The sequence below is a fragment of the Arachis stenosperma genome, chromosome 7 (genome assembly GCF_014773155.1).
Source record: "Arachis stenosperma cultivar V10309 chromosome 7, arast.V10309.gnm1.PFL2, whole genome shotgun sequence".
In the NCBI taxonomy this organism is placed as follows: domain Eukaryota; kingdom Viridiplantae; phylum Streptophyta; class Magnoliopsida; order Fabales; family Fabaceae; genus Arachis; species Arachis stenosperma.
In genome coordinates this window covers 13,810,978-13,835,796 of record NC_080383.1, presented here as the reverse complement: position 1 = coordinate 13,835,796, position 24,819 = coordinate 13,810,978, and the positions used below count along the sequence as shown (strand labels likewise).

The following is a 24,819-nucleotide window of genomic DNA, read 5'->3' as shown; positions in this document are numbered from 1 at the left end:
TAAGCTATAAACTACTATTAATTTAGTAAGCTTAAAATCAAAATTGAACTTTTTCTTTATAGTTAGAAAAAACTAAACATATCAATCAAATCAATACTTACCGGTATTAGAGTAGCCACAGTTTCGGGAGCCAGAGGTTTCTTCTCTTTTGACGAGGTTTAATGTTATTCTTTCTAAATCTGCATAAAATATAATTATTCATCTGTAAGAAAAATATATGAATACATTAATCTTTGTTTAATTGGAATTGGAGCAAGACAGAAATATCGTAGCAGTCATTATATATATATATCAATCCAAAATAAATTATCCAAGGTTGTGTTATTGAGAAACTAAGCATAATGTAGTCGTCACCTAGGTTGTGTTTTGATTTTGTTTCTTAAATAGAAACAGAAATAATGAGAAGATTAAAATAAAATAAAGACAAAAAATTTTTTTTGTTAGACAGAACACTTTTACAACTCTATGTCCATCAGCAATTGAACTTTTAATCTATCATCGAAACGTTATCGAATACAGTCCAACAAAAATTTAGTTTGTACTGATTCTTTTGATTCAAATTCGAAACCTCTGGTTAAAGAATATGTACAAAATTATGATACTTACATTGGAAGGATTTGGTAACAAAGAAGAATCAATGCTATATTGATGCAAGATCCATCCACCATCATGGCTAGTACCACTTTTCTCAAAGAGATATCATTTTCTCATTCCAATGCATTGGTTAGTTTTATTGGTCATAATCTCTTTTCCGATCTCTTCAGCTTCCCAAGAACCCAACCCGATGGTGCGAACCATCCTCAAGCTTCGAGAACTTCCTCTTCAGAGTAGTGAAGAAGTAGAGGTCCTTCCCGTCATAAGAATTTTCAACGTGTTCTTTCCAAATTTCCGATAGATTCTTCGCCGTACCAAACAATTCACCTTCAAGAATGGTTCCATAGTTTGGTAGAGGCCTCTCATTAATTTTGTTACGGAGAAAATCTTGAATGAGTTCTTCATCTGTAGGTTTGAACTTCTTGCTTGCACCTGAAGGCAAATTTGTTAAAGCCATATTCAAGATTAAAAATGAAAGAAACAAATAATTAAAGAATTAAGAAGATTATTGAAGTAAGTGGTTTAATAATGCGGTAGTAGAGTTTATATATTGGATGAAAGTCTCTACTAATTGAAAAAATAAAAATATTGAAATATGACAATTTATGTTCATTTTGATTTTGCCAGGGATGTTTCAGTTCAAAATAATTATGTTATATCTTTATTTAAATTTTTCAAAAAAAATCTAAGATAAAAATTACTCTTTTTAGTTGACATAAACTAAAATTAAATGTGTCAATTTTTAATATCATATCATCAAAAAATAATTAAATCATATTTTAAATTTAATATTATATCTTCTAATTGAACTTAAAAGGATATCATATGTTATCTTATATTAATAAAATATCTTTTTAATTAAGTATGAAAAGATCTGAAGACAGAAATTTATAGGGGAGAAGATACAATCACCTGGTTAAAAAAAATTATATTTTAAAAAATTAATAGACAAAAATTATTTTATATTTAGATAATTTTTTTAAAAAATTTTCAAATATTAAAAGCATATTTTAATTCTATTTTCTAAATAATATATAATTCTTTTTAAAAAAATTATTTAGTTTTTTATAAAAATAATTCTTTTTACTCAAATAAATCACTAAAACTAACATTACGCTTAATTTGATAAAAATTTTACATTTTAAAAGCAGCTTATAAAAATTATTTTATAAAAATTAACTTTTATGTTTGATAATTTAAATTAAAAATGACTTTCAATAAGTACAAATAACAATAAGTGGTAGTGCGTTTGGTAAAATAATTAAGATTTAAAAATATTATAATAGACATTAATAAGAATTAATTTTGGATATTAATTAATATTTGAAATTATATTAGACTTTTTAATTTTGAAAAGTACAAGTCATTTTTAAAAGCCAATGAATAATAGTTCAAATCTATGATTGTTTTCAGGGTCTTAATGCGGTGCTCGAGTGATTATCTGTTTATGGATAGTTTTTCTAGAACAATTGATATAATTGTCTTTTTTTGTTCTCTTAGTTTAGGTTATCTTTTTGTATCAATTTGTCGTTGGATGTATTTTGTGGAACTGATCTTATTAACTTGCTTTTAGTTTTGGTAAATTGAACTTATAAAAAAAGCATGAAAATAATTTAAAAACATATATTTGTGTTAAGATATGTAATAAGAAACCGTGTCCTTAGATACGAGCATTTATATTTGTCTTCTGCTTTTAACCGTTATCCATTTGTTATTTTTTATACTTTACTTCTCATCTCAGTTACTGAATAAATAATAATTTGAACTATGATTATTTGGTATCTTGGCTAAAGGTAGCTAATCAAAATAATAAATTTACATTTGATGCTAACTGCCAGTAAAAGTACATCAGTAAGCATTTTGTTTAGATGGCATCTATATTAATTATATTTAATTAAAGAGTTTTTTATCTTAAAAGAAGTATACGTACATCTGTAGAGTTGTATCATATTATATTTTGGCTTTTCTTTTCTAATTATTCGGCTTGTAATGAATTGGGTTCAGGCTTCAAATCTTTTCATCCTTTGGAATGGGAATAGATTGGACAGCTTCCAACCTCGCAGAGGGCTCAGGCAAGGAGATCCAATTTCTTCGTATTTATTTGTTTTGTGCATAGAGAGATTGGCGTGCTTCATTTCCTAACAAGTTGACGAGGGTATTTGGGATGATATGGTTGTTTCTAGAGGGGGACCTAGAGTTTCTCACTTGATGTTTGCAGATGACCTACTCCTTTTTTGTTAAGCGAAGAAAAATCAAGTTCAGAATGTTGTGCACACCTTGGAGTTGTTCTGTAAAGCTTCAGGTATGAAGGTTAACATTGAAAAATCTAAAACTATTTGTTCTAGAAATATCTCTAATAGAAGGAAGGAAATGTTGTCTGGTGTTTCTCATATTCCTTTTACTAGTGACCTAGGCAAATACTTGGGGGTGAACCTTAATCATCCTCGAGCTGCTAGATCTATTTTTTCAGACTCTTTAGAGAAGATCAAGAATAGACTGGCTAGTTGGAAAGATCGGCTCCTCAACAGAGCACGCAGGCTTTGCTTAATTAAATCTCTTGCTTCTTCTCTTCCTATTTATCAGATGCAAGTGACTATTTTTCTTACTTCGGTTTGTCAAAAGATTGATTCTATGCTTAGATAATTCTTGTGGAAGGAAAAGGTGGGAGAGTGTTGCTTAAATTTGGTCAAGTGGAGCAAAGTTGTCACTCCAAAAAAATATGAAGGCTTAGGAATTAGAGATACACAATGTGTAAATTTTGCTTTACTCGAAAAGCTTGTTTGGCAATTATTGCATAATAAAGATAAGCTTTGGGTAAAAATTATGTTGACAAAATATTTATCTGGGAGTTCTTGCTTTTTACCCAATTTTTTTAATAATATTTCAAGAGGCAAACGATTTATAAGACAATAGAAAAGCTTCGTGATGGTTTTGATTGGTGTACAGGCAGGATGTCTCAATCCTTTTGGTATCATGCTTGGCGACCATGTGGAACGTTAGCTCCTTTAGTTCCTTTTGTGCACATTTCTGATTCTCACTTGAAGTTAGAAGGTGTGTGGCACCATGGGCCTTGGCGGTGGGATATTTTTTGCACAATGATTTCGGAAGAAGTTAAACTTGATTTGATGCTCTTTGATCCTATCAAGCAGGCAGGAGATAAAACAGGTTGGTTTTGGACAAACTCAAATACTCTCACCTACTCGACTAAAAGCGGGTATGAATGGCTATTGAAGAAGAAATTTGGTTGGAATGATAATGAAAATTGGTTTTGGCTTTGGCGCTTGAGAATACCGGAGAAGATAAAGTGTCTGCTCTGGCTTTGCCTCAACAACGGAGTTCCCATAGCTAGTTACCGGTTTCAAAGAGGTCTTGCTACTTCTGATTTTTGTCAGAGATGTTATCTTGCTCTATAGAATATTAACCATTGCTTTAGGACTTGCCAAAAAGCACGACAGATTTGGATTAGCTTGAATTTGGGAATGGCCGCTGAGGACTTTAGTTTGAATTTTGTGTCTTGGATTCGTTCTAACCTCAACAAAACTGAGTTTCTCTTTGCAGCGGCCTTTTGGTGGATTTGGAGGGATAGGAATAATGACATCTTCCACCAAGATGATTCATGGAGTAAGGAAAAAATTATTCACTTAGTTAAACATGCTGCTCGAGATTTCTCTAATGTTGTTATCAACCAAAAACATATTATTCATTCTTCTTTGAACTATAACTGGGAATCACCTCCAATGAATGTCTGTAAAGTGAACTGCGATGCAAGCGTTTTTGAAAATGAGCAATTAGCTGGCTTTGGATGTAATATTAGAGACAGCATAGGAATTTGGATAAAAAGGTTGTTCTGCCAGTATACCTCTTTCTAGTGTTCTCTGTTGGGAGTTTCATGCTATTTGGAGAGGGCTTGTTATGACTTGGGATTACGAGTGCAAAGAGGTCATATGTGAAACTGATAATCTTGATGCGTTTCTTCATGTTTTGCAAGGCACAACCAGCATGATTAGGAATGACTCTAATCTGTTTGACAAAATCAAAGAGATGCTCCAGCACAATTGGACGGCTACTTTAGTGCTCATCCAGCGCACAGCAAACAGAGCAGCTGATTTAATGGCTAAGACTGCTGCTTTAAACAAGCAGGTGTATTTAGAGTGGTTACTACCTCTTAATAATTTAGACATTATTATTAGAGAGGAGTACTACTCTTTTTCTTAGGTCTTTTTTCTTTGTGCTATGTTCAGTCACAAAAAAAAAATATCGTGCAAGTTATCAAAGAAATAGTTTTATCATAGTGTTTTTATTTTTCAAGAAGATGTTTTTATTTCAACTTTTAAGTACAAATTGAATAGAAATTTAGTTATAAAAAAATAATTTTTTCCTTTTGAGTCAGTTTTTATATTTATTTAATATTTCATTCTCTAATTGCTTTACAGAGAGGTCAATGACCTTATGCAATAATTCATATTTAAATAATTCATATATAAAAGTATTTTAAGATAGACAATACATGTTGGTATAAATGTGATTTTATAAAATTAATTATAATTAAAAAAATTTATTGTCATATAATTTGTGTTAATAATGTTAGTTAAAATCACATTAAAGTGAAATTTATTAATAGAATATAATTTATATATTTTTTGTATTTCCTTTTAAATTTATTTTTTACAATAAAATGATATATTTAAAAAATAGATATTATTTTATGGTTTAAATATTACAAAAATATAATTTATAATTACAGATTTTAAGAATATTTAGTGTTAAAATTTTGTGTGTAAGTGACAACATTGAAATCATATTTAACTTATGTACAAGAATATGCCTAAATAACAAAGATTATTCACAGTGGATCTAAGTTATGATAGTTAAGTAACATATTAATGCATATAATAATGTTTAATTCATCTAAAAAATAAAAAAATCAATGAAACGAATTTTAACAGACATTTTTTTAAAATATTTTTTAATCTAAACAACATTTAATCAAATAATTTTTTAATATAAATATTTTATTTAAGATGGTACAAATTATAAAAGTTTGTCTGATGTAGTATAAATTGGTTTTAAAAGATAAAATTTTAAGATTTTATTTTAAAAGAAATAAATAAAAAATAAATACTCCTTTAGGTTGATAAAATAAATAATTAAGTATCATTTAACTCACAAATGACTTAAGAAATCATTGTAAATCATGAATACGAAAAAATTTGTAACAAATTATATATATAATAAGTAAAATTTAAATGTTAATAAAAATTATCAACTATTAAATAGGCAGAAATCCGAAAAATATGTGAAAATTGGATTGCATTAAAATTATTTATTTTTCACTGTTTTACTATTTTTTTATAATTAATATTTTTTGTTGTTAATAATAAAAATCCTTCTTATATAATGACAAAATGATATTTGATCTCATATTTAATTATTTTTGTTTTTAATTTTTAAATTTTAAGATTTGAGTATGTGATGACCATAATTTATGTTACTACTATTTTTATAGATAGTATTTTTGTCTTTCTATCTTTAGATATTACAAGTTTAATCACCCGTGCCATGCACGTGATAAGATTAAAATTATAATTTTAAGTTGTTATGTTAAATTTCATTTTAATTATAATAATTTAATTAATAAAAAAATAACTTGTATGCATTGTTTTTCTTTTTTTAATATAGTATTAATTGTATTAACTATAAAATAGTTATTTAATCTACTTTTTTCAATAAATCAGGCATATATACTCAATATGACCATAAATAATCTAGTAATACTTAAATCTACCAACAAAATTTTATATGTTGGTTTAATGTGAAGTAAGAAAATATCAAAATCAGCTCAAAATGAAGAACAAATTAATAGAGAATCCTAATGCAGAAAGTTTTGTAATAAACAATAAATAATTTAAACCTACTGAATAACAATTCAATGCTATCTTTTGATACCTGCAAAATATATACATGAAACAATATCGTATCAATGTTTGTATATAAAATTATACGAATTTTAATGATAATTTTAATATTTTCAAACTATTAATGTATAATAAGAATTCATCTATTAGTTCCTAGAATTTCTAAATTTTTTTAAGTGATAGTAATAAATTTTAATAAATAAATAGATTTAGTAAGACATTTTGTTATTACCTTTTTATTATAGGCTCTCAAAAACTTCTCTATATACCACATTCATCATGCAGTTATCTTCCAAGTGTCCATGATCTTGCAACAGCACTCGCAGACCATCTTTACTCGTTACCCTTGATAACGTAACATACAATTGACCATGGATGAAAATTGGCCTTGGAAGTTTCAATAGAGTTTGTCCATGGGACTTATTTATTATCATTGCAAATGACATGATAATTGGGAATTGTCTTCTTTGAAACCTGACCGGCAATGTTTCATTATTTGGAATTAGATTCACTCTTGGGATAAGAACAATACTTCTAACTTTGTTACCAGTTAAAGTCTTGCATTCTATCACATGATTTCCCATTCCTCTAACTTGCATCCTCGTTCCATTGCACAAACCATTAGTTTGGTCTATATTCCGCAGCAACATAACAGGAGCGCCAACCTTCAGAACCAACTTGTGTGGTGGTAGACCTGAACAATTTATTCCATTTAGAATCTCCGGCGAGAAAGCATCTAACTCAAGTTCCATATTTCCCTCTTCAGCACACACAGAGTTTGAACTTAAGTAGACTATTTCTTGTCCAGGTAGCCCTGCAGTCATCTTGTTGTTGACATCAGTGACACAAAAATCCAAAGTTGGTGCAAGAATTGCTCTATCCTTGAAATAAATTTCAACGGATAAATTGGATAACATATTTGGATACACGAAATCAATGAGGTCATCCAAAACTGTCTCAGAGTTCTTAATCAAAATGTCAGATGGTATATGAACGATCGATTCACCATCTGTTGTATCACCAGCCAAACCATCACCAATTTTGAGTAGCCATTCTGCAAAATTTCTGAGTTCTTGTATATTGTTGTTTTCACCTAGTGACAATCTCATGTTTTTTGTAAGCTTCAAAACCTTACAGTTATGCCACAAATATGAAGAATTAATAGAAGACTGAATTATATCTTGCCTTGAGTCTCTGAGAATTACAGGTAAAATTTGTCTAAAATCTCCTCCGAGAACTACAACCTTACCTCCAAATGGCAAATGAGCATTATACGAATCTGAGCACCTTAAGATGTCTCTGAGGCATTTATCTAAAGCTTCGTAATAATACTTACTTATCATTGGAGCTTCATCCCATGTGATTAATTTGGCCTTAGCTTGGATATTAACCTTGCAAGAGGACTTCCCTGTTTAATGCTACACAAAGAATCCTCATTTATGGCAAAAGGAATTTTAAACCTTGAATGTGCAGTTCTTCCATTAGGCAACAAAAATGCAGCAATCCCACTCGAAACAACATTTAAAACTATACCTCCTTTAGACCTAATTGAGCATGATATAGTTGACCATAAAAATATTTTTCCACAACCACCTTGACCGTATAAGAAGAAAAATCCACCCATATTACCGCTAACAGCACTAATTATTTGATTGTATGCAAATTTCTGCTCATTAGTTAGCCTTTTTAAATACCCACTTAGTTCATTCGCAAGAGCATTAACGTCAAAATAATTGAAACAATTGACTATTACGACTATATATATATATATATATATATATATATATATATATATATATATATATATATATATATACTAATTACAAACGATATGAATTTTTAATGAAAATACTTGATACTAATAAAAAAAATTATATAAATAGAAATTATTTAATTTCAATTTCAATTTCATATAACAAAACAGTGGTTTTCAAAAATTATGGAATCTTTTTTTGACATATGTATTATGCCATATGTATAAATTATACGGGTTATTATATAAATTCATATATATGCATAACAAAACAGTTTAATATTATATATTTTCTACATTAATTATATGTCAATATTTTAAAAAAAGAGATAAAAGAAGAGATATATAAATATGTATAATATTATTGCTATATATGAAGCAGTTTTATATTGCTTTAATTATAGAGACTTACTATAATTATATAAAATTTAATTTGAGAAAATAATTTCCCTTGTCATAAATAATATACTAAAACTGTTAGTATATTATCTTCTTTATGATTAATTGAATTTGTAACACCCTACTATACTAAATCTTATGCTTAAGTCATAAGATTGAGATAATAAGATATTACGACCTCTAAAAATAGAATTTATATATATATAATAATAGGAAAAGAGATACTTAACTAGGAGCCTTGAAACAAAGTGGGTAAATAAGAATCGCAAAATGAAAAGCGCAACGCTCAAGGAACAGCATAACTAGCCTCTGACTCAGCCTGCGAAGCTAAGGCTGGCCGGAGGATACATATATACATATAAACATACATAAGTGTCCCCAAAATATAACAAAATACCAAAGTAAACTCCTATCTCTCCCTCAACCTCTAAGAGGAGCAGCATACATAAGTTACTTGGAGAGTAAGCTACACATATATACATATTTACAATTAGAACCCAAAATACACCCAAGAACTGCTTCGCTTTCCAGAATCCAGACGCCTAGCGAGGAGCCTCTCGACCTACATCTGAAAAACAACAATACAATATGGAATGAGAACCGGAGGTTCTCAGCATGGTAAAAGTGCCACGCGCATAAGAAATACGGTCCTGAGAATGCCATAGGCAATCCTAGAACTCCGTTATTCAATTATCCAACTTAAGCACTAAAAAAAGAAGCCATAAACAAGGGTAGGTATTCTAAATCTGCCTAACTTATTCAAGTTCAAAATTAACCTAACAACAACCACTGAACCGAAATCACAATAGCCACCGAACCACTATCACAGTAGCCACTGAACCACTATCACAATAGCCACCGAACCACTATCACAATAGCCACTGAACCACTATCACAATAGCCACTGAACCACTATCACAATAGCCACCGAACCGAAATACGTTCATGTGGTTAATCCTTCATTTTCAATCCTAATCTAACACCAAACCATTTCTCCTTTTTCCTCCATCCCTCCATCATTCACAATGCAACAGAAACAAGCAACCAAACAAGTTCACGCACAAGTAATGAGCAGATAGTACAAATAGCAAGTATAGCAGGTAGCAGGTGATATAAATCAATTAGGCAAACCCAGGAAATGCATAGCAATCAAAGCAAACAAATGCATATGATGCATGTCTGTCCTATGGCTGATGGGGCCCATCTGTCGGTTATCCAGCCAACCCGACAAGTCCGAAAACCTTAGACTGTCCCTCGTCGCGCATCCCCAAGAGTCTATGCATAGATTTCACATACATTCATCATATAATCACTCAATGGGGGCTATCCATACCCGGGAAATTATGTGCGCCCGGTCGCCCTTACGACGTAGGGTTAACAGAGTATCGAGAATCAACCTGGAACACGTGGTGGCGAGCCACAGTTTTTACCCAGGGAAACTCGTATCTCAGATATCATCATTCATAAGCCATTTCATAGTCGTAATCATTATTTAATCATTCATCAAGCCATGGCATGTTAACTCCTTTTGTTAACAACTTCCCTTTCACATTTTTCATCATCATTCCCTTATAATTCATCTTGATTACACTTTCCAGGTCCTGACCAAACTATTTATCAAATTCTTCTCAAGCTTCTTAATATCGAATACTCTTTAAAATCAACCCAACTCCAACATTAAGTCAATCACATCACACGAGGATTGCACTTTAACTTCTCGAACTCATGACTATCACCAAGACATCCTCGACACTCTATTTTCTTTTCTGTTTCTAATATAGCAAATGATCTCAGAATTGCACAAACTTTATGTCCAGGCGTTCATATTGAAATAAGCTTTCTAACAAACTAAATATCATAATTTTCTGATTTTTCTAGCCTCGGGAATAAAGGAAAAACCGTGACTGCTCTGCAGTGCATAAAACCAGAAAAACAGCAGCAGCATGTGATATTCAAAAATTCACAGCTCCCAATCCTCAACTCTTAAAATTCTAAAATTTTAGAGAAATAAAGCTGGTTAATCAAATTTTATAACAAAATTGATTTCGCTCCAAAACTCAACTCGTAGAAGTCGCAGCAAGACAAACAAGTTGCTGCCCTGTTTGATCTTTTCTGCTGCAGGACAGATTTAACAACCTAACTTTAAGAATTTGCCATAAATTGTATATTTAACAAAAAGGTCCCAAATTTTCCAGTTTAGTTCCTCATATTCCCAAGTTTAGCCCAGACTTGGTCTCATGCAATTCCGATCATTACATAATTAGTTATAGCAAATGCAATACTACCACAACACAACTCTACACCCTTATTAACAAACACCAATCCTAATTCATCATAAATAATTATAAGAGCACACCATTAATGACTTCCACACCTCATAATTCCAATATATATATCCACCAACAAATCTATTCCAAAAACATTACAAGGCTAATCATTAAATACAACAAACAATCCAACTTATCCTATGGTTCCTCTAACCTAAGTTTTCACAACACCGTAAATATTAAACGTGTGAAACTTAAACCATACCTTGGCCGATCACTTAATTCACCCAAGGCAGCTTCTCAACACAAAATTACAGCCTCTTCAAGCTCAAGCAAAATAGCCACAAACTAAGCTTTGATCACCAACAAGCCTCTAAATATTCCCAATGCATATATACCCACTTAATCTACACCTAATACATATACATATTCCAATTTCAGTTCTCCATTACTAAAACAAGATTGAACTAGGGTTAGGGTATTCTTACCATACCCATATGCTCAATAGCTTGAGCCCACAAGTTCCGGAAGCTAACTTGAACCTAGAACACAAGAATTGAACAATTTTTAACTTAATTGTTCATAAATTTTTGAAATTAGGAGAAGCTGGCTGAGAAGGAAATAATGAGTTACCTACCAAATTGTTCCATGGGTTTCATAGAGCTCATCACGGTGAACGCGTGGTCGCAAACGGTTCGTCAATCGGAGCTCCGGATCAAAAGTTACATGGATTTGAAATTAAAGTGAGGGTTAGGTTTTTGCTTGTGTTCTTCTTCCCCCTAAGAAATGTTTCCCAGCGTGAATAATGAAGAAGAAGGGAAATAAGAAGCTGTGCCTCTTTAATGGATTGGGTTTGGTTGGGCCTTGGGCCCATTTTGGGTCCGGTTCAACCAGTTCGGTCCATCCGGCCCAATCTTGGGCCAAACTTTTCGAAATTGGTATCAAAATTCTCGTTTCGACGAGCTCTATCCTAATTTGATATCAGTTTTGCGTATTTAATTTTCCTATTGAAAATTCGATTTATTGACTAATTATATACCGATTTTAGCGGGGTTTACATCCTACCCACCTAATTAGGAATTTTGTCCTCAAAATTCAGAGTGCGCTACCTGAATAGAGGTGTGGGTAGTCCTTCCGCATCTCTGTCTCAAGCTTCTAGGTGTATTCTTCAATACCAGCCCAACACCAAGCTACTTTCACTAAGAAAACCTCTCTCCCGCGTAAACGTTTAATGCTAGTATCATCAATCCTAACCCGAGTTACTAGAAGCGTCAGACCTTCTCTTACTTGGACTGATTCTGGTTGTAGGACATAACTGGGTCGAAAGTGTATTTATGAAACTGTAATATGTGAAACACATCATGCAGGTTCGAACATTGTGATAGTAAAGCGATCCTATACGCCACTGGTCCGATGTGATGGGGATTTAGCTTTTTAGTTTTTGATTGATCATCCGATTCTAGTTCGTTGAAGTGATCTTCAGAAATAGGTATCCTCTTCCTTCCAACTTGAGAAGTCTTCTTCTTAGATCTGCCTAACCCTTTTGTTGGCTTTCATAGTGAGAATTCTAACTTAGATTTGTGTCACTCTTCCTCCGTTGTTTCGGCTGTCGAATTCAGGAACTAAAACGTTTGGTATTCCAGTTTTCGGTTAATTCAAATGTGTTTAACATACTGTGAAGTCTCACCTTCTCCCTGATGTATAGTCTCTTTGATATCCCCAAGAAGTGATTTACTCCGATGGGCAAAACGGGCCTGGTCACTTGATCCACAGTTCCCTAACAGTATCACCTTTTGTCCTAGTCGTCGGCAACCTATTATGAAATCGATGGTTATTCTCTTTTACCTTTAATGCTGAATTTTCAAAAGTTGTAGCATTCGCATGGCTTCTGGTGGTCTCTCTTTTCTTTCTCATGCGTCGGACATGTAATCACATGGATCGTCACTTTGTTCTTCACTTCTGGCGGCTCAAAATATTTTCTTGAATTCGCGATACGTCTTAGAAACCCCAAGGTAATTTCAAAAATCCTCTCTTGTATTCTTCGGACAACAGTTTCTCACTCTAACTCCTAATCTCGACACATAACCCACTCATGGTGTCTTCTTGATTCAGCCGGTTTCGGTTCTCTTAGTAGCTCCTTATCACTGTTATTGCACTCCTTAAGTCCTTGACTCTATGATCTCTATTTCGACATTAAACATATAAATCTTTTCTTAGTTCCCTTTTGTTTGCCAGACTTCGACATCCTCGGTAGGTCTTTATCGTCCCCTCACGCTTCCTGCATTTCGTCTTTGCTATGTTTTAAAACTGCAATAGATTTAGTTTGAATCCTTTATCTATACCCTTAATATCCAATTTAAAGTTCCAACTTATCTAACCTTCCATTCTCCGAAATTTATATCCAAGCATTTCCCCAAAAACTTCTTACTCAGGGCATCTGTTACCACTTCACGATATTGTATTTACACGTATCTTAAACCCCTCTGGTAATGTATCGCACTAATTCTGAGTTGTGAAATAAGTTCGGGTATTCTAATTACTGGATTTGGGGTTAATCCTTCTCTTGGAGTTTGAAAGCTCTCTTCATATTCGGGTATCTATGTAACCGGTGTATTTTCTAGCGTGTTAAACTAATCATAAGCTTTGTGGTCTGCAAGAATTAATGCTCCAAAACTCTTTTTGGGGGCGTATGCTTACCTGCTTCATTTTCCGTATCCAAAAGTCTTGCTCTTAAGGAATCAACATCTCAATAGTTGCAGCTATACTTTGTACATGATACTAATATAGGCTCGAGTTAATTTTCAAAAGGACATTAAGCTCGAAAAATGAATGAGCAATACCAACGGTGTTCGTAATGAGTGAAAAAGGAAATCTTGTACACGGTTAATCAGGATTATACCGAAATAATGAAATGCACAAGGAGAAGAACCTAGGTGCATCTCAAGAAAAGAGTCCAAATTAGAGACCTTTTGTAGGAAGAACAGAGCGTACAGAGTCAAAGAAGTCTCAGCTGATTCTGAAGAACATGGTTTGCGAATAGGGGCAACTCTAGTCATAGCGAGCATACAAGATTCAAGGATTACGTGCTTATACCAAGGCAAGCTCAGACTCATCTTGGAAGAAACAATATTTATGTGCACAAGGAGTAAAGTTAGAAAGGTAGTCAAGCTATTTAGGAAAAGCTCCGGATCGAATGTCAATATAGGTTTCAAAAGAAGGATTAGATCGAGTCGCGAAGGTTCGTTAGCACACTCTCTCTGCATAAGGTTTCCTACCGTTCGCTTCTTTCTTCTCCAGCATAACCGATGCTTCCCACAAAGAAATAGTTTGTTAGGTGATTCCCCCTTCTAGTACTCCCTTCCTCTCAATCCTAAATTCTATCGAGTATGATGATGTCTTTGCTTGTGGTGCGATTGAAGTTAATCCGGCTTCCGGTACTAAGCCTATCGCAAACACGCTTTCTCTCTGAAATAGAAGTTCTGACACACCTTCCAGAATTGTCTTAGAAACTCTCTCGTATAGGGATTTGTTTCATCTTCACTTACCTCTTAACAATTTAACAGCTAAAGATTGAGTTCGCTCTATCCCTTTTCCTCAAAGTTTTGCCGTCACTGGATTCTGAACAATAACTCCGCATAGCCCTCAACACTCCTGATTCCTTAGATATGGTCCAACCTGCTTCCATGATACGGTCTAACCTGCTTCCACTACATCACTTAATCATTAACCTTCACAAGCCTAACCACTCCTCTAAGTTAGCTAAATGTTACTCCGTCTCAACAACCAATAGTTTTCGACTAATCATCGACTTGGACCTCATAATTACTGAAACTCGTCATGCGTCACGAAGGAATATTACATATCAATGGTAGGCAAGGAAATTAAAAATTCAACTGTTGGTTCATAATTACCTCGCGTTTGAAAATCGGGTTCGGTTGCATCCCAGCTTCCTCTGTACGAACAATTCCAAGACATATGCCCTGACCTCCCGTACTTATAACATACACCTAATCCTGCCCTGCATGGTCTGTTTGGATGGTACCTCTTGCAACTTGAGCACCTTAAGTCACCCGGTTGAGCACTAGTTTGCCCTTCTGAATTCGGGTCCGAACGATTATCGTTCCTTCGGTCATTGTTCCGGCGCTGAGAATGTGAAGTGACAAAGCGATTCTTTTTGAAAGTTTGGCTCCTCGGTGTAATCTTTCCCTTTTTCTTTGTGAAGGGTTCTCGGTGATCACTTCTTGCTACCTCAGCCCTCCTTGAGCTTTCTCCCGTTGCCTGACCAACGTTAACCTGCTCCAGATAACTCGGTGGTACCCTTGTATTCGGAGCATTATGTCCACCTTCATATTCATTATCATCATTGTTGCCAGTTCCAGCTTGTGGTTGCATCCCATCCATTACTCGGATGGTCGCGACAGCAACAGCGCCAACGGCAGCAACAACACTCGTCACTGCGGTCACGATATCGATTAAACTACCTACCGGTATAGTCACCTCATCAGCTCTCCGTCCTCGACCTTGCTTACGCTTACGACGGCGCCTACGAGATGCCATTTGGTTTTTGTTCACTCTAAACAAGTGATATCAAGGTGATCAGTCTCAATATCTCTAGTTTAGTATTTCACAGTCCCAAATGCATGCTCATGAGCATTCATGCCTCGTATATCAGTTAGATACCCTAAATAGCATGTATAGACATCCAGAGTATGCCCTGAGGCATAATCAGTCCGTCCTCAGGCTCTATAGGAACGAACTGCTCTGATACCATAATGTAACACCCTACTATACTAAATCTTATGCTTAAGTCATAAGATTGAGATAATAAGATATTACGACCTCTAAAAATAGAATTTATATATATATAATAATAGGAAAAGAGATACTTAACTAGGAGCCTTGAAACAAAGTGGGTAAATAAGAATCGCAAAATGAAAAGCGCAACGCTCAAGGAACAGCATAACTAGCCTCTGACTCAGCCTGCGAAGCTAAGGCTGGCCGGAGGATACATATATACATATAAACATACATAAGTGTCCCCAAAATATAACAAAATACCAAAGTAAACTCCTATCTCTCCCTCAACCTCTAAGAGGAGCAGCATACATAAGTTACTTGGAGAGTAAGCTACACATATATATACATATTTACAATTAGAACCCAAAATACACCCAAGAACTGCTTCGCTTTCCAGAATCCAGACGCCTAGCGAGGAGCCTCTCGACCTGCATCTGAAAAACAACAATACAATATGGAATGAGAACCGGAGGTTCTCAGCATGGTAAAAGTGCCACGCGCATAAGAAATACGGTCCTGAGAATGCCATAGGCAATCCTAGAACTCCGTTATTCAATTATCCAACTTAAGCACTAAAAAAAGAAGCCATAAACAAGGGTAGGTATTCTAAATCTGCCTAACTTATTCAAGTTCAAAATTAACCTAACAACAACCACTGAACCGAAATCACAATAGCCACCGAACCACTATCACAGTAGCCACTGAACCACTATCACAATAGCCACCGAACCACTATCACAATAGCCACTGAACCACTATCACAATAGCCACTGAACCACTATCACAATAGCCACCGAACCGAAATACGTTCATGTGGTTAATCCTTCATTTTCAATCCTAATCTAACACCAAACCATTTCTCCTTTTTCCTCCATCCCTCCATCATTCACAATGCAACAGAAACAAGCAACCAAACAAGTTCACGCACAAGTAATGAGCAGATAGTACAAATAGCAAGTATAGCAGGTAGCAGGTGATATAAATCAATTAGGCAAACCCAGGAAATGCATAGCAATCAAAGCAAACAAATGCATATGATGCATGTCTGTCCTATGGCTGATGGGGCCATCTGTCGGTTATCCAGCCAACCCGACAAGTCCGAAAACCTTAGACTGTCCCTCGTCGCGCATCCCCAAGAGTCTATGCATAGATTTCACATACATTCATCATATAATCACTCAATGGGGGCTATCCATACCCGGGAAATTATGTGCGCCCGGTCGCCCTTACGACGTAGGGTTAACAGAGTATCGAGAATCAACCTGGAACACGTGGTGGCGAGCCACAGTTTTTACCCAGGGAAACTCGTATCTCAGATATCATCATTCATAAGCCATTTCATAGTCGTAATCATTATTTAATCATTCATCAAGCCATGGCATGTTAACTCCTTTTGTTAACAACTTCCCTTTCACATTTTTCATCATCATTCCCTTATAATTCATCTTGATTACACTTTCCAGGTCCTGACCAAACTATTTATCAAATTCTTCTCAAGCTTCTTAATATCGAATACTCTTTAAAATCAACCCAACTCCAACATTAAGTCAATCACATCACACGAGGATTGCACTTTAACTTCTCGAACTCATGACTATCACCAAGACATCCTCGACACTCTATTTTCTTTTCTGTTTCTAATATAGCAAATGATCTCAGAATTGCACAAACTTTATGTCCAGGCGTTCATATTGAAATAAGCTTTCTAACAAACTAAATATCATAATTTTCTGATTTTTCTAGCCTCGGGAATAAAGGAAAAACCGTGACTGCTCTGCAGTGCATAAAACCAGAAAAACAGCAGCAGCATGTGATATTCAAAAATTCACAGCTCCCAATCCTCAACTCTTAAAATTCTAAAATTTTAGAGAAATAAAGCTGGTTAATCAAATTTTATAACAAAATTGATTTCGCTCCAAAACTCAACTCGTAGAAGTCGCAGCAAGACAAACAAGTTGCTGCCCTGTTTGATCTTTTCTGCTGCAGGACAGATTTAACAACCTAACTTTAAGAATTTGCCATAAATTGTATATTTAACAAAAAGGTCCCAAATTTTCCAGTTTAGTTCCTCATATTCCCAAGTTTAGCCCAGACTTGGTCTCATGCAATTCCGATCATTACATAATTAGTTATAGCAAATGCAATACTACCACAACACAACTCTACACCCTTATTAACAAACACCAATCCTAATTCATCATAAATAATTATAAGAGCACACCATTAATGACTTCCACACCTCATAATTCCAATATATATCCACCAACAAATCTATTCCAAAAACATTACAAGGCTAATCATTAAATACAACAAACAATCCAACTTATCCTATGGTTCCTCTAACCTAAGTTTTCACAACACCGTAAATATTAAACGTGTGAAACTTAAACCATACCTTGGCCGATCACTTAATTCACCCAAGGCAGCTTCTCAACACAAAATTACAGCCTCTTCAAGCTCAAGCAAAATAGCCACAAACTAAGCTTTGATCACCAACAAGCCTCTAAATATTCACAATGCATATATACCCACTTAATCTACACCTAATACATATACATATTCCAATTTCAGTTCTCCATTACTAAAACAAGATTGAACTAGGGTTAGGGTATTCTTACCATACCCATATGCTCAATAGCTTGAGCCCACAAGTTCCGGAAGCTAACTTGAACCTAGACCACAAGAATTGAACAATTTTTAACTTAATTGTTCATAAATTTCCGAAATTAGGAGAAGCTGGCTGAGAAGGAAATAATGAGTTACCTACCAAATTGTTCCATGGGTTTCATAGAGCTCATCACGGTGAACGCGTGGTCGCAAACGGTTCGTCAATCGGAGCTCCGGATCAAAAGTTACATGGATTTGAAATTAAAGTGAGGGTTAGGTTTTTGCTTGTGTTCTTCTTCCCCCTAAGAAATGTTTCCCAGCGTGAATAATGAAGAAGAAGGGAAATAAGAAGCTGTGCCTCTTTAATGGATTGGGTTTGGTTGGGCCTTGGGCCCATTTTGGGTCCGGTTCAACCAGTTCGGTCCATCCGGCCCAATCTTGGGCCAAACTTTTCGAAATTGGTATCAAAATTCTCGTTTCGACGAGCTCTATCCTAATTTGATATCAGTTTTGCGTATTTAATTTTCCTATTGAAAATTCGATTTATTGACTAATTATATACCGATTTTAGCGTGGTTTACAGAATTTATTAATGATTTTTCGTGTAAATCGTTATTACTCAATTTTTAATAATTACTTAATATACAAAATTTGAAATTGGAAATTGTTATTACTAATTCAATTAACTGGTTAATTGAGTAATAATTGTCAAATTATTAAGGTACAAAATCATTGATTTACTCAATTGATTTTCATATATTATTTATATTTCAAGTAATAATTTAAAATTATATTATTTACCCAGTTAATAATACTATTATTAAAAATTATATTTTGCATTGATTTTTAAATCAATTATTAAATAATTATTTTGTTAAGATAATTGTTTATAAATTATTTCAAATTATATTTTGTTAAGATATAATTATTTAGATTATTACTCATAACACGGGTATAATTTCATTTTATACCAATTAATCAATTATAATTATATGACACGGGTGTAATTTCAATTTTATCTACGGATTATTTTTCGTAATAATATACAACATATTATTTACCATGATAATTTAATTTGATTGATTTCTAATTATTTATGTACATAAATGATTAAAATATATAACATAAATATCGTAATTATTATAATTCTATGATATAATTATAATTAACATATTTTATCATAATTAAATATTGATTTGATATAATTATAATGAAAATACTTTCCCAAAATAATATAATCTACTATTATTCATCCAGTAATTATTTGAAAATAAACCTTAATATATTTTTTACATCTCCACTATGAAAAATAACTACTTAGATATACCAAATAATATGTAACATATTACTACTTGTATAAGTTAAGGCACAAAGACGGGATTTAATTAAGGTGATTAAAACTTTCACCAAATAGAATATGACCTCAATCGAATAAAAAAAGGTACTCGATTTTGCATTAATTAGCTAGTCGAAGAAATAACATACTCATTCATTATTCATGTTTCATTATATTTTTTAAATAATATATAGAAAACATATATCTTGTGTATAAAAATGTGACTATTAGTAATTTTATTAATAAACCTTTTTTTAAACTATTACTAATTTCAATTTTAATAGAAAATATGAGGAAATAATTTCGCTTGCCATAAATAATATACTAAAACTGTTAGTATATTATCTTCTATATGGTTAATTGAATTTATCAATGATTTTCCTGTGTAAATCGTTATTACCCAGTTTTTAATAACTACTTAATATACAAAATTTGAAATTGGAAATTGTTATTACTAATTCAATTAACTGGTTAATTAAATAATAATTATCAAATTATTAAGGTGCAAAATCATTGATTTACTCAATAGATTTTCATATTATTTATATTTCAAGTAATAATTTAAAATTATATTATTTACCCAGTTAATAATACTATTATTAATAATTATTTTTTGCATTGTTTTTTAAATCAATTATTAAATAATTATTTTTGTTAAGATAATTGTTTATAAATTATTTCAAATTATATTTTGTTAAGATATAATTATTTAGATTATTACTCATGGCACGGGTATAATTTCATTTTATACCAATTAATCAATTATAATTATATGACACGGGTGTAATTTCAATTTTATCCACCGATTATTGGTAAATAAATTTTATTCCAATTATAAATAAAATCTGTTTTTATTGACAAATAAATTGTCTTTAGGTCAACGATTTAATATATGTGTAGGTTCATTTTTTGTCAAATATAATGAAAATACAAATAAAGAAATAAAGGATAAAAATAAAGTTAATAATATCTTACACTACTTTATTTTATTAAATTATTTAAAAATAGCACATCCACAAAAAATAATCGTAATATATAAATTGAGACAATAATTTAAAATTCTATAATTATAATTTAATCAAATACTAATAGTAAAACCAAATTACCTAAACAATATTGAACCTATTCTAATCCTTATTCACGTATAGTATAGAATCATTCTTGTAACAACAACCAACTGAAATAACATCGTAAGTTTTAATATTTAGAATTCGTGCAAAATCAGACCATCCTCTTGTTAGATAAGTTTCATCATCCGCTATCCATTCAATGCGGCAAGGTATAGAATTGCCACACCGAGAAACCAAACTAACTTTTATTTCCCTCAATGGCATTGCATACATGCAAAAGAAAGTTGGTAATTTCTGAAAAAAATTAAAATATGTTAAAAAATTATTCTAATAATGAACATCTTAAACTAAGAAAATTTAAATATATTACCAATCGTTGAAATTGCATATCTGAATTTGTCATGAATTTAGCAAAACTGAACGCTTACATCCTTCGGTAAAGTAGAGACTATTGCCTCTTCTTTGAACGCTTACATCCATGTAGTTGGAACCCGAATCAGTGAAGATAACTCGATGAGGTATTTTATGAATGTGATGCATTGTAAATAATTGTGGCAAAAGACAATCGAACTGGAACATTAGACGATAAGAATAACTTAGAGTAACAACAAATAAAAAATTATCAAAAGAATAATATAATAGAACGAGTATATAAAAAAATATTATAAAAAATTATAAATTGTACCTTAAAAGGATCGGATCAACTTCAATAAAAAACGAAGAATACATTCTTATTCTATGAAGTAGTAAAAAAAACACTAAATATAAAATTATGAATTGACTCTCAAATTTAGATTCATGTACCACACGAAAACACTATATATAGACTTTAGTAAAACAAAAATAAATGTGTAAATTATCTATTATTAAGGTAATTTTTTAATAATGCATTAAATTTTGATTTGATACAATTATAATGAAAATATGTTTCTAAATTAGTATAATTATATATTATTCATTAAATATTAATTATAATATAATTATATTAAAGATATTTTTATAAAATAATTTAAAAAAATTATTTGATATACGTGAATTGGGTAACAAATATTATTATTATTATTATTACTATTATTGATATATTATTATCATTAAAATTATTAAAAGTATTTTTAATGATAATGATAAGTAGTTTAATAGTGTATTAAATATTGATTTGATATAATTATAATGAGGATATGTTGCCAAATTTATTATATATTATTTATTTAGTATTAATTATAATATAATTACAATAAAATAATTTAGAATAGAAAAAAAATTTATTCGTTTTGGAGGGAAAACGGAGGCATGAGAGATCGACACGTCACCTTTAGTAGCTGGGGGAAAACCCAGTTTTAGTATATTAAGTAGATATAAAAATCCTCTACGAAATAATTAAACAAATAAATAAAATTTACTATCTTATTTACTATCATGGAAAATAATAAATTAAATATTTTTTTATTCAAAATTTTAGTGGTAAAAAATATTATAATAAAAATATATTAATGAATTTATTCGTAATAGATATCTAAAAATAACATATTCAATATTTAAGTTTTGTTATTCTTGCTATATCTATATCTTTTATAATAAATACTATTTTAATATTTGTATTTTTTTAACAATTGTAAAAAGATTTTGTTATTAAATTTGTGATTAATTAATTATTTTTATAAAGGTGTCAAAAATGTTTAATATACGAATAGTATTTTGTATTTTAATTAATATAATTATTTAATATTAAAATATTAAACTATTTTATAATAGTTAATTTACCTTTTCATAATAGTTAATTTGTCTGTTTTTTAAAATTTAGTTACAATGTATTTTAAAGCATTTGAAAAAAATTATTAACTAAATTAAATATCAATATAACAAAAGAGGTTAATAATTTAATTTTTCTATATATATTAAGTAAATTAATTTTTTCAATAAATATATATCAATCTTTTTATAAAAAAAGTATACATAAATATAATAAAATAAAATAAATATATGATTTACGAGTAGCACAACTTATACGCTAGAGACTAATAATATAAATAAATATCATTTAGTTAGTATTTATTGTTTGTGTAATTAGAATATAAACTAATTTTATTAAAAAAATTTTGAATGGTACAATAGTAACATATTTAAACACAAACATAATAATTTTTATATTTAAATAAATTTTTTTAATATGAACTAAAAAAATAATAAAATTATTTTGTTCTTTAAGAATATAGAATAAAATAATTTTATACACTGTATAATAAATTTTTATATATAAAGACCTTTTAAATTAAAAATAGTAATTATTAATCCCAATAAATAAATATCAATAAATTTTATAAATGAATAGTATTTGACCCGGTATAGTCCAGATTTTACACTAGTTTCATTTAAACAATCAATTCTCCAAGGTCCAAACATCAAAACTCAAAAGTCATTCTTGAATATTTTTTTTGGGAGTAGCTCAAGAATAAATCCCATTAATTAGCACGCATGATGCATATACTACATCTTCTAAATAAATGCTAAATTGCAGAAAAAGCACCCTCAGTTTATCTAGAACAAAGTTAAATAAATTAACTATAATGCCTAGGATTGGGGCTGTCCAATCCATCTGACAAAAAAAACAAATTAACTACATTAATAAGTAGTTTTTAATTCACTAAAAAATTAATATATAAATCTATTAGACCAAAACAAAAATTTGTACAAAATTGAACCCGAATATATTTAAATAACTAAAAATAAATAAAAAAGAAAAACAAAAATTAGATATAGTTGATCACAAAACCTTTTTAAATTTCTTTAACGTGTCATTGTGAAATTTATTTGGAATTAGGGAGACATCATCGTTTGGGATGAACCAGTCTTTGTTAACTTCTATCAATTGCATTGCAAAAAACTCTGGCCATGTCATATCATTGTGATCTTCATCATCATCACCATCTTCCATTTTGTCATAGTTTGCCTCAATTCTAATAGTAGTAACCAAAGCATCAACCTTTATTTCATCCTTATTATTCTCTAATTGATTTGTTAGTTCTCTCTGAAACTCATCAATCTTTTCATCTCCATTATTATTCTCTAATTGATTTGTTAGTTTTCTCTGAATCTCATCAATCTTTTTATCTCCATTATTGCGTGATTGATTTGCTGATTTATTTTGAATCTCCATCCTTTCATCTTCATTTTCTGATTGTTTAATAAATTCTACTATCCCAGCATAATCATTGGCATTCTAATATCAAGAATACAATAATAATATCAAGAACTTGACCTATAGATTCTAATAATAATAATAATAATAATAATAATAATAATAATAATAATAATAATGAAAAAAACATAAAATAAAAACTGCACGCTCACTATTTGTGTGATTTATATGTAATTAGTATATGGTTATAGAAAATAAGGTAGGAAACCGAGTCAAATTAAATATCCAAACTAGCATCATAAATTCAGATTTACTTTAATCTAAAAATTTAATAATTTTTATACACAATTTCAATTGGAAGAAAAAAAAATACAGAATAATGCTTACAATACGAATACTATAATGAATGTGACATTTGTTGTAAAACGAAAATTTTTTTTCTTTTTGTTAAAGAATAATTATTATTTGACTTTCGCCCAATATATATGCAAATCAAGTTGGTTTCTAAATTAAAGTAAATAAGTAAGGTCTACCAGAAAATAAGTTGTAGTTCTTAAATCAATTACTGAATCTTTAATTATTTTATTTAATTACTCGAACTACTTTATTCGCCTATATTCTTTCAAAATCAAAATCTTTTATTTATTTATTTAGTCTTGCAAATAAGAGAAGCTGTAATTATAAATTAAAACATCTTTGTTCCATTTAAATAAAAGAGCCATTTATTATAAATCTGTAGACAGTAAGATACGCAAATATGGATTTAAATAATCAAAACCAACTCAAACTAATCAGAAATATTGTGTTCAAATAAATAAAAATGTAATTTCTAAATTTGTTATTTCAACGGTCGTATTCAAAGACACCACTATTATTATTGAAAAGAAAGAGTGTGTATGAGATGTTAAATTGAAACTTGAAGACATATAAACACAACTCAATAAG

At 31.0% G+C, this 24,819-nt stretch overlaps 2 protein-coding genes and 1 long non-coding RNA gene across 6 annotated transcripts in view; all 3 read right to left on the bottom strand.

Moving 5' to 3' along the window:
• Nucleotides 1-947: 947 nt before the first annotated feature.
• Nucleotides 948-12,868, bottom strand: LOC130940798 (uncharacterized). Of its 2 annotated transcripts, none has more exons than XR_009070412.1 (4): nucleotides 11,566-12,868; nucleotides 11,417-11,470; nucleotides 11,194-11,341; nucleotides 948-1,026 (listed from the first exon to the last, which is right to left on the bottom strand). It is a non-coding gene; the product is annotated as an uncharacterized LOC130940798 (long non-coding RNA). The 2 variants fall into 2 exon arrangements; XR_009070411.1 differs by lacking the exon at nucleotides 948-1,026 and adding an exon at nucleotides 8,954-9,229.
• Nucleotides 12,869-14,749: 1,881 nt separating this feature from the next.
• LOC130941746 (uncharacterized) lies at nucleotides 14,750-18,813 on the bottom strand. Of its 3 annotated transcripts, none has more exons than XR_009070705.1 (4): nucleotides 18,493-18,813; nucleotides 18,344-18,397; nucleotides 18,121-18,268; nucleotides 15,882-16,159 (listed from the first exon to the last, which is right to left on the bottom strand). XR_009070705.1 is itself a non-coding variant. In XM_057870324.1 (3 exons), the coding sequence occupies exon 3, from the start codon at nucleotides 15,483-15,485 to the stop codon at nucleotides 14,784-14,786; it is 702 nt and encodes a 233-aa protein (XP_057726307.1). In that variant the 5' UTR covers nucleotides 15,486-16,159; nucleotides 18,344-18,397; nucleotides 18,493-18,813; the 3' UTR covers nucleotides 14,750-14,783. The 3 variants fall into 3 exon arrangements, 1 of the variants encoding a protein (XP_057726307.1); XR_009070706.1 differs by having other exon boundaries at nucleotides 18,349-18,397; XM_057870324.1 differs by lacking the exon at nucleotides 18,121-18,268 and having other exon boundaries at nucleotides 14,750-16,159.
• A 4,686-nt stretch (nucleotides 18,814-23,499) lies between these two features.
• The window catches only part of LOC130939430 (NAC domain-containing protein 83-like), a 69,736-nt gene continuing 68,416 nt past the window's right edge, over nucleotides 23,500-24,819 (bottom strand). Inside the window, exon 3 of the mRNA XM_057867533.1 lies at nucleotides 23,500-23,955. Coding sequence (XP_057723516.1) covers nucleotides 23,500-23,955 — 456 coding nt within the window. The remainder of the gene's footprint in view (nucleotides 23,956-24,819) is intronic.

What these genes read in the sequence shown, in the direction of transcription:
- LOC130941746 (XM_057870324.1), bottom strand. Translation starts at nt 15,485, where the DNA reads ATGGCATCTCGTAGGCGCCGTCGTAAGCGTAAGCAAGGTCGAGGACGG.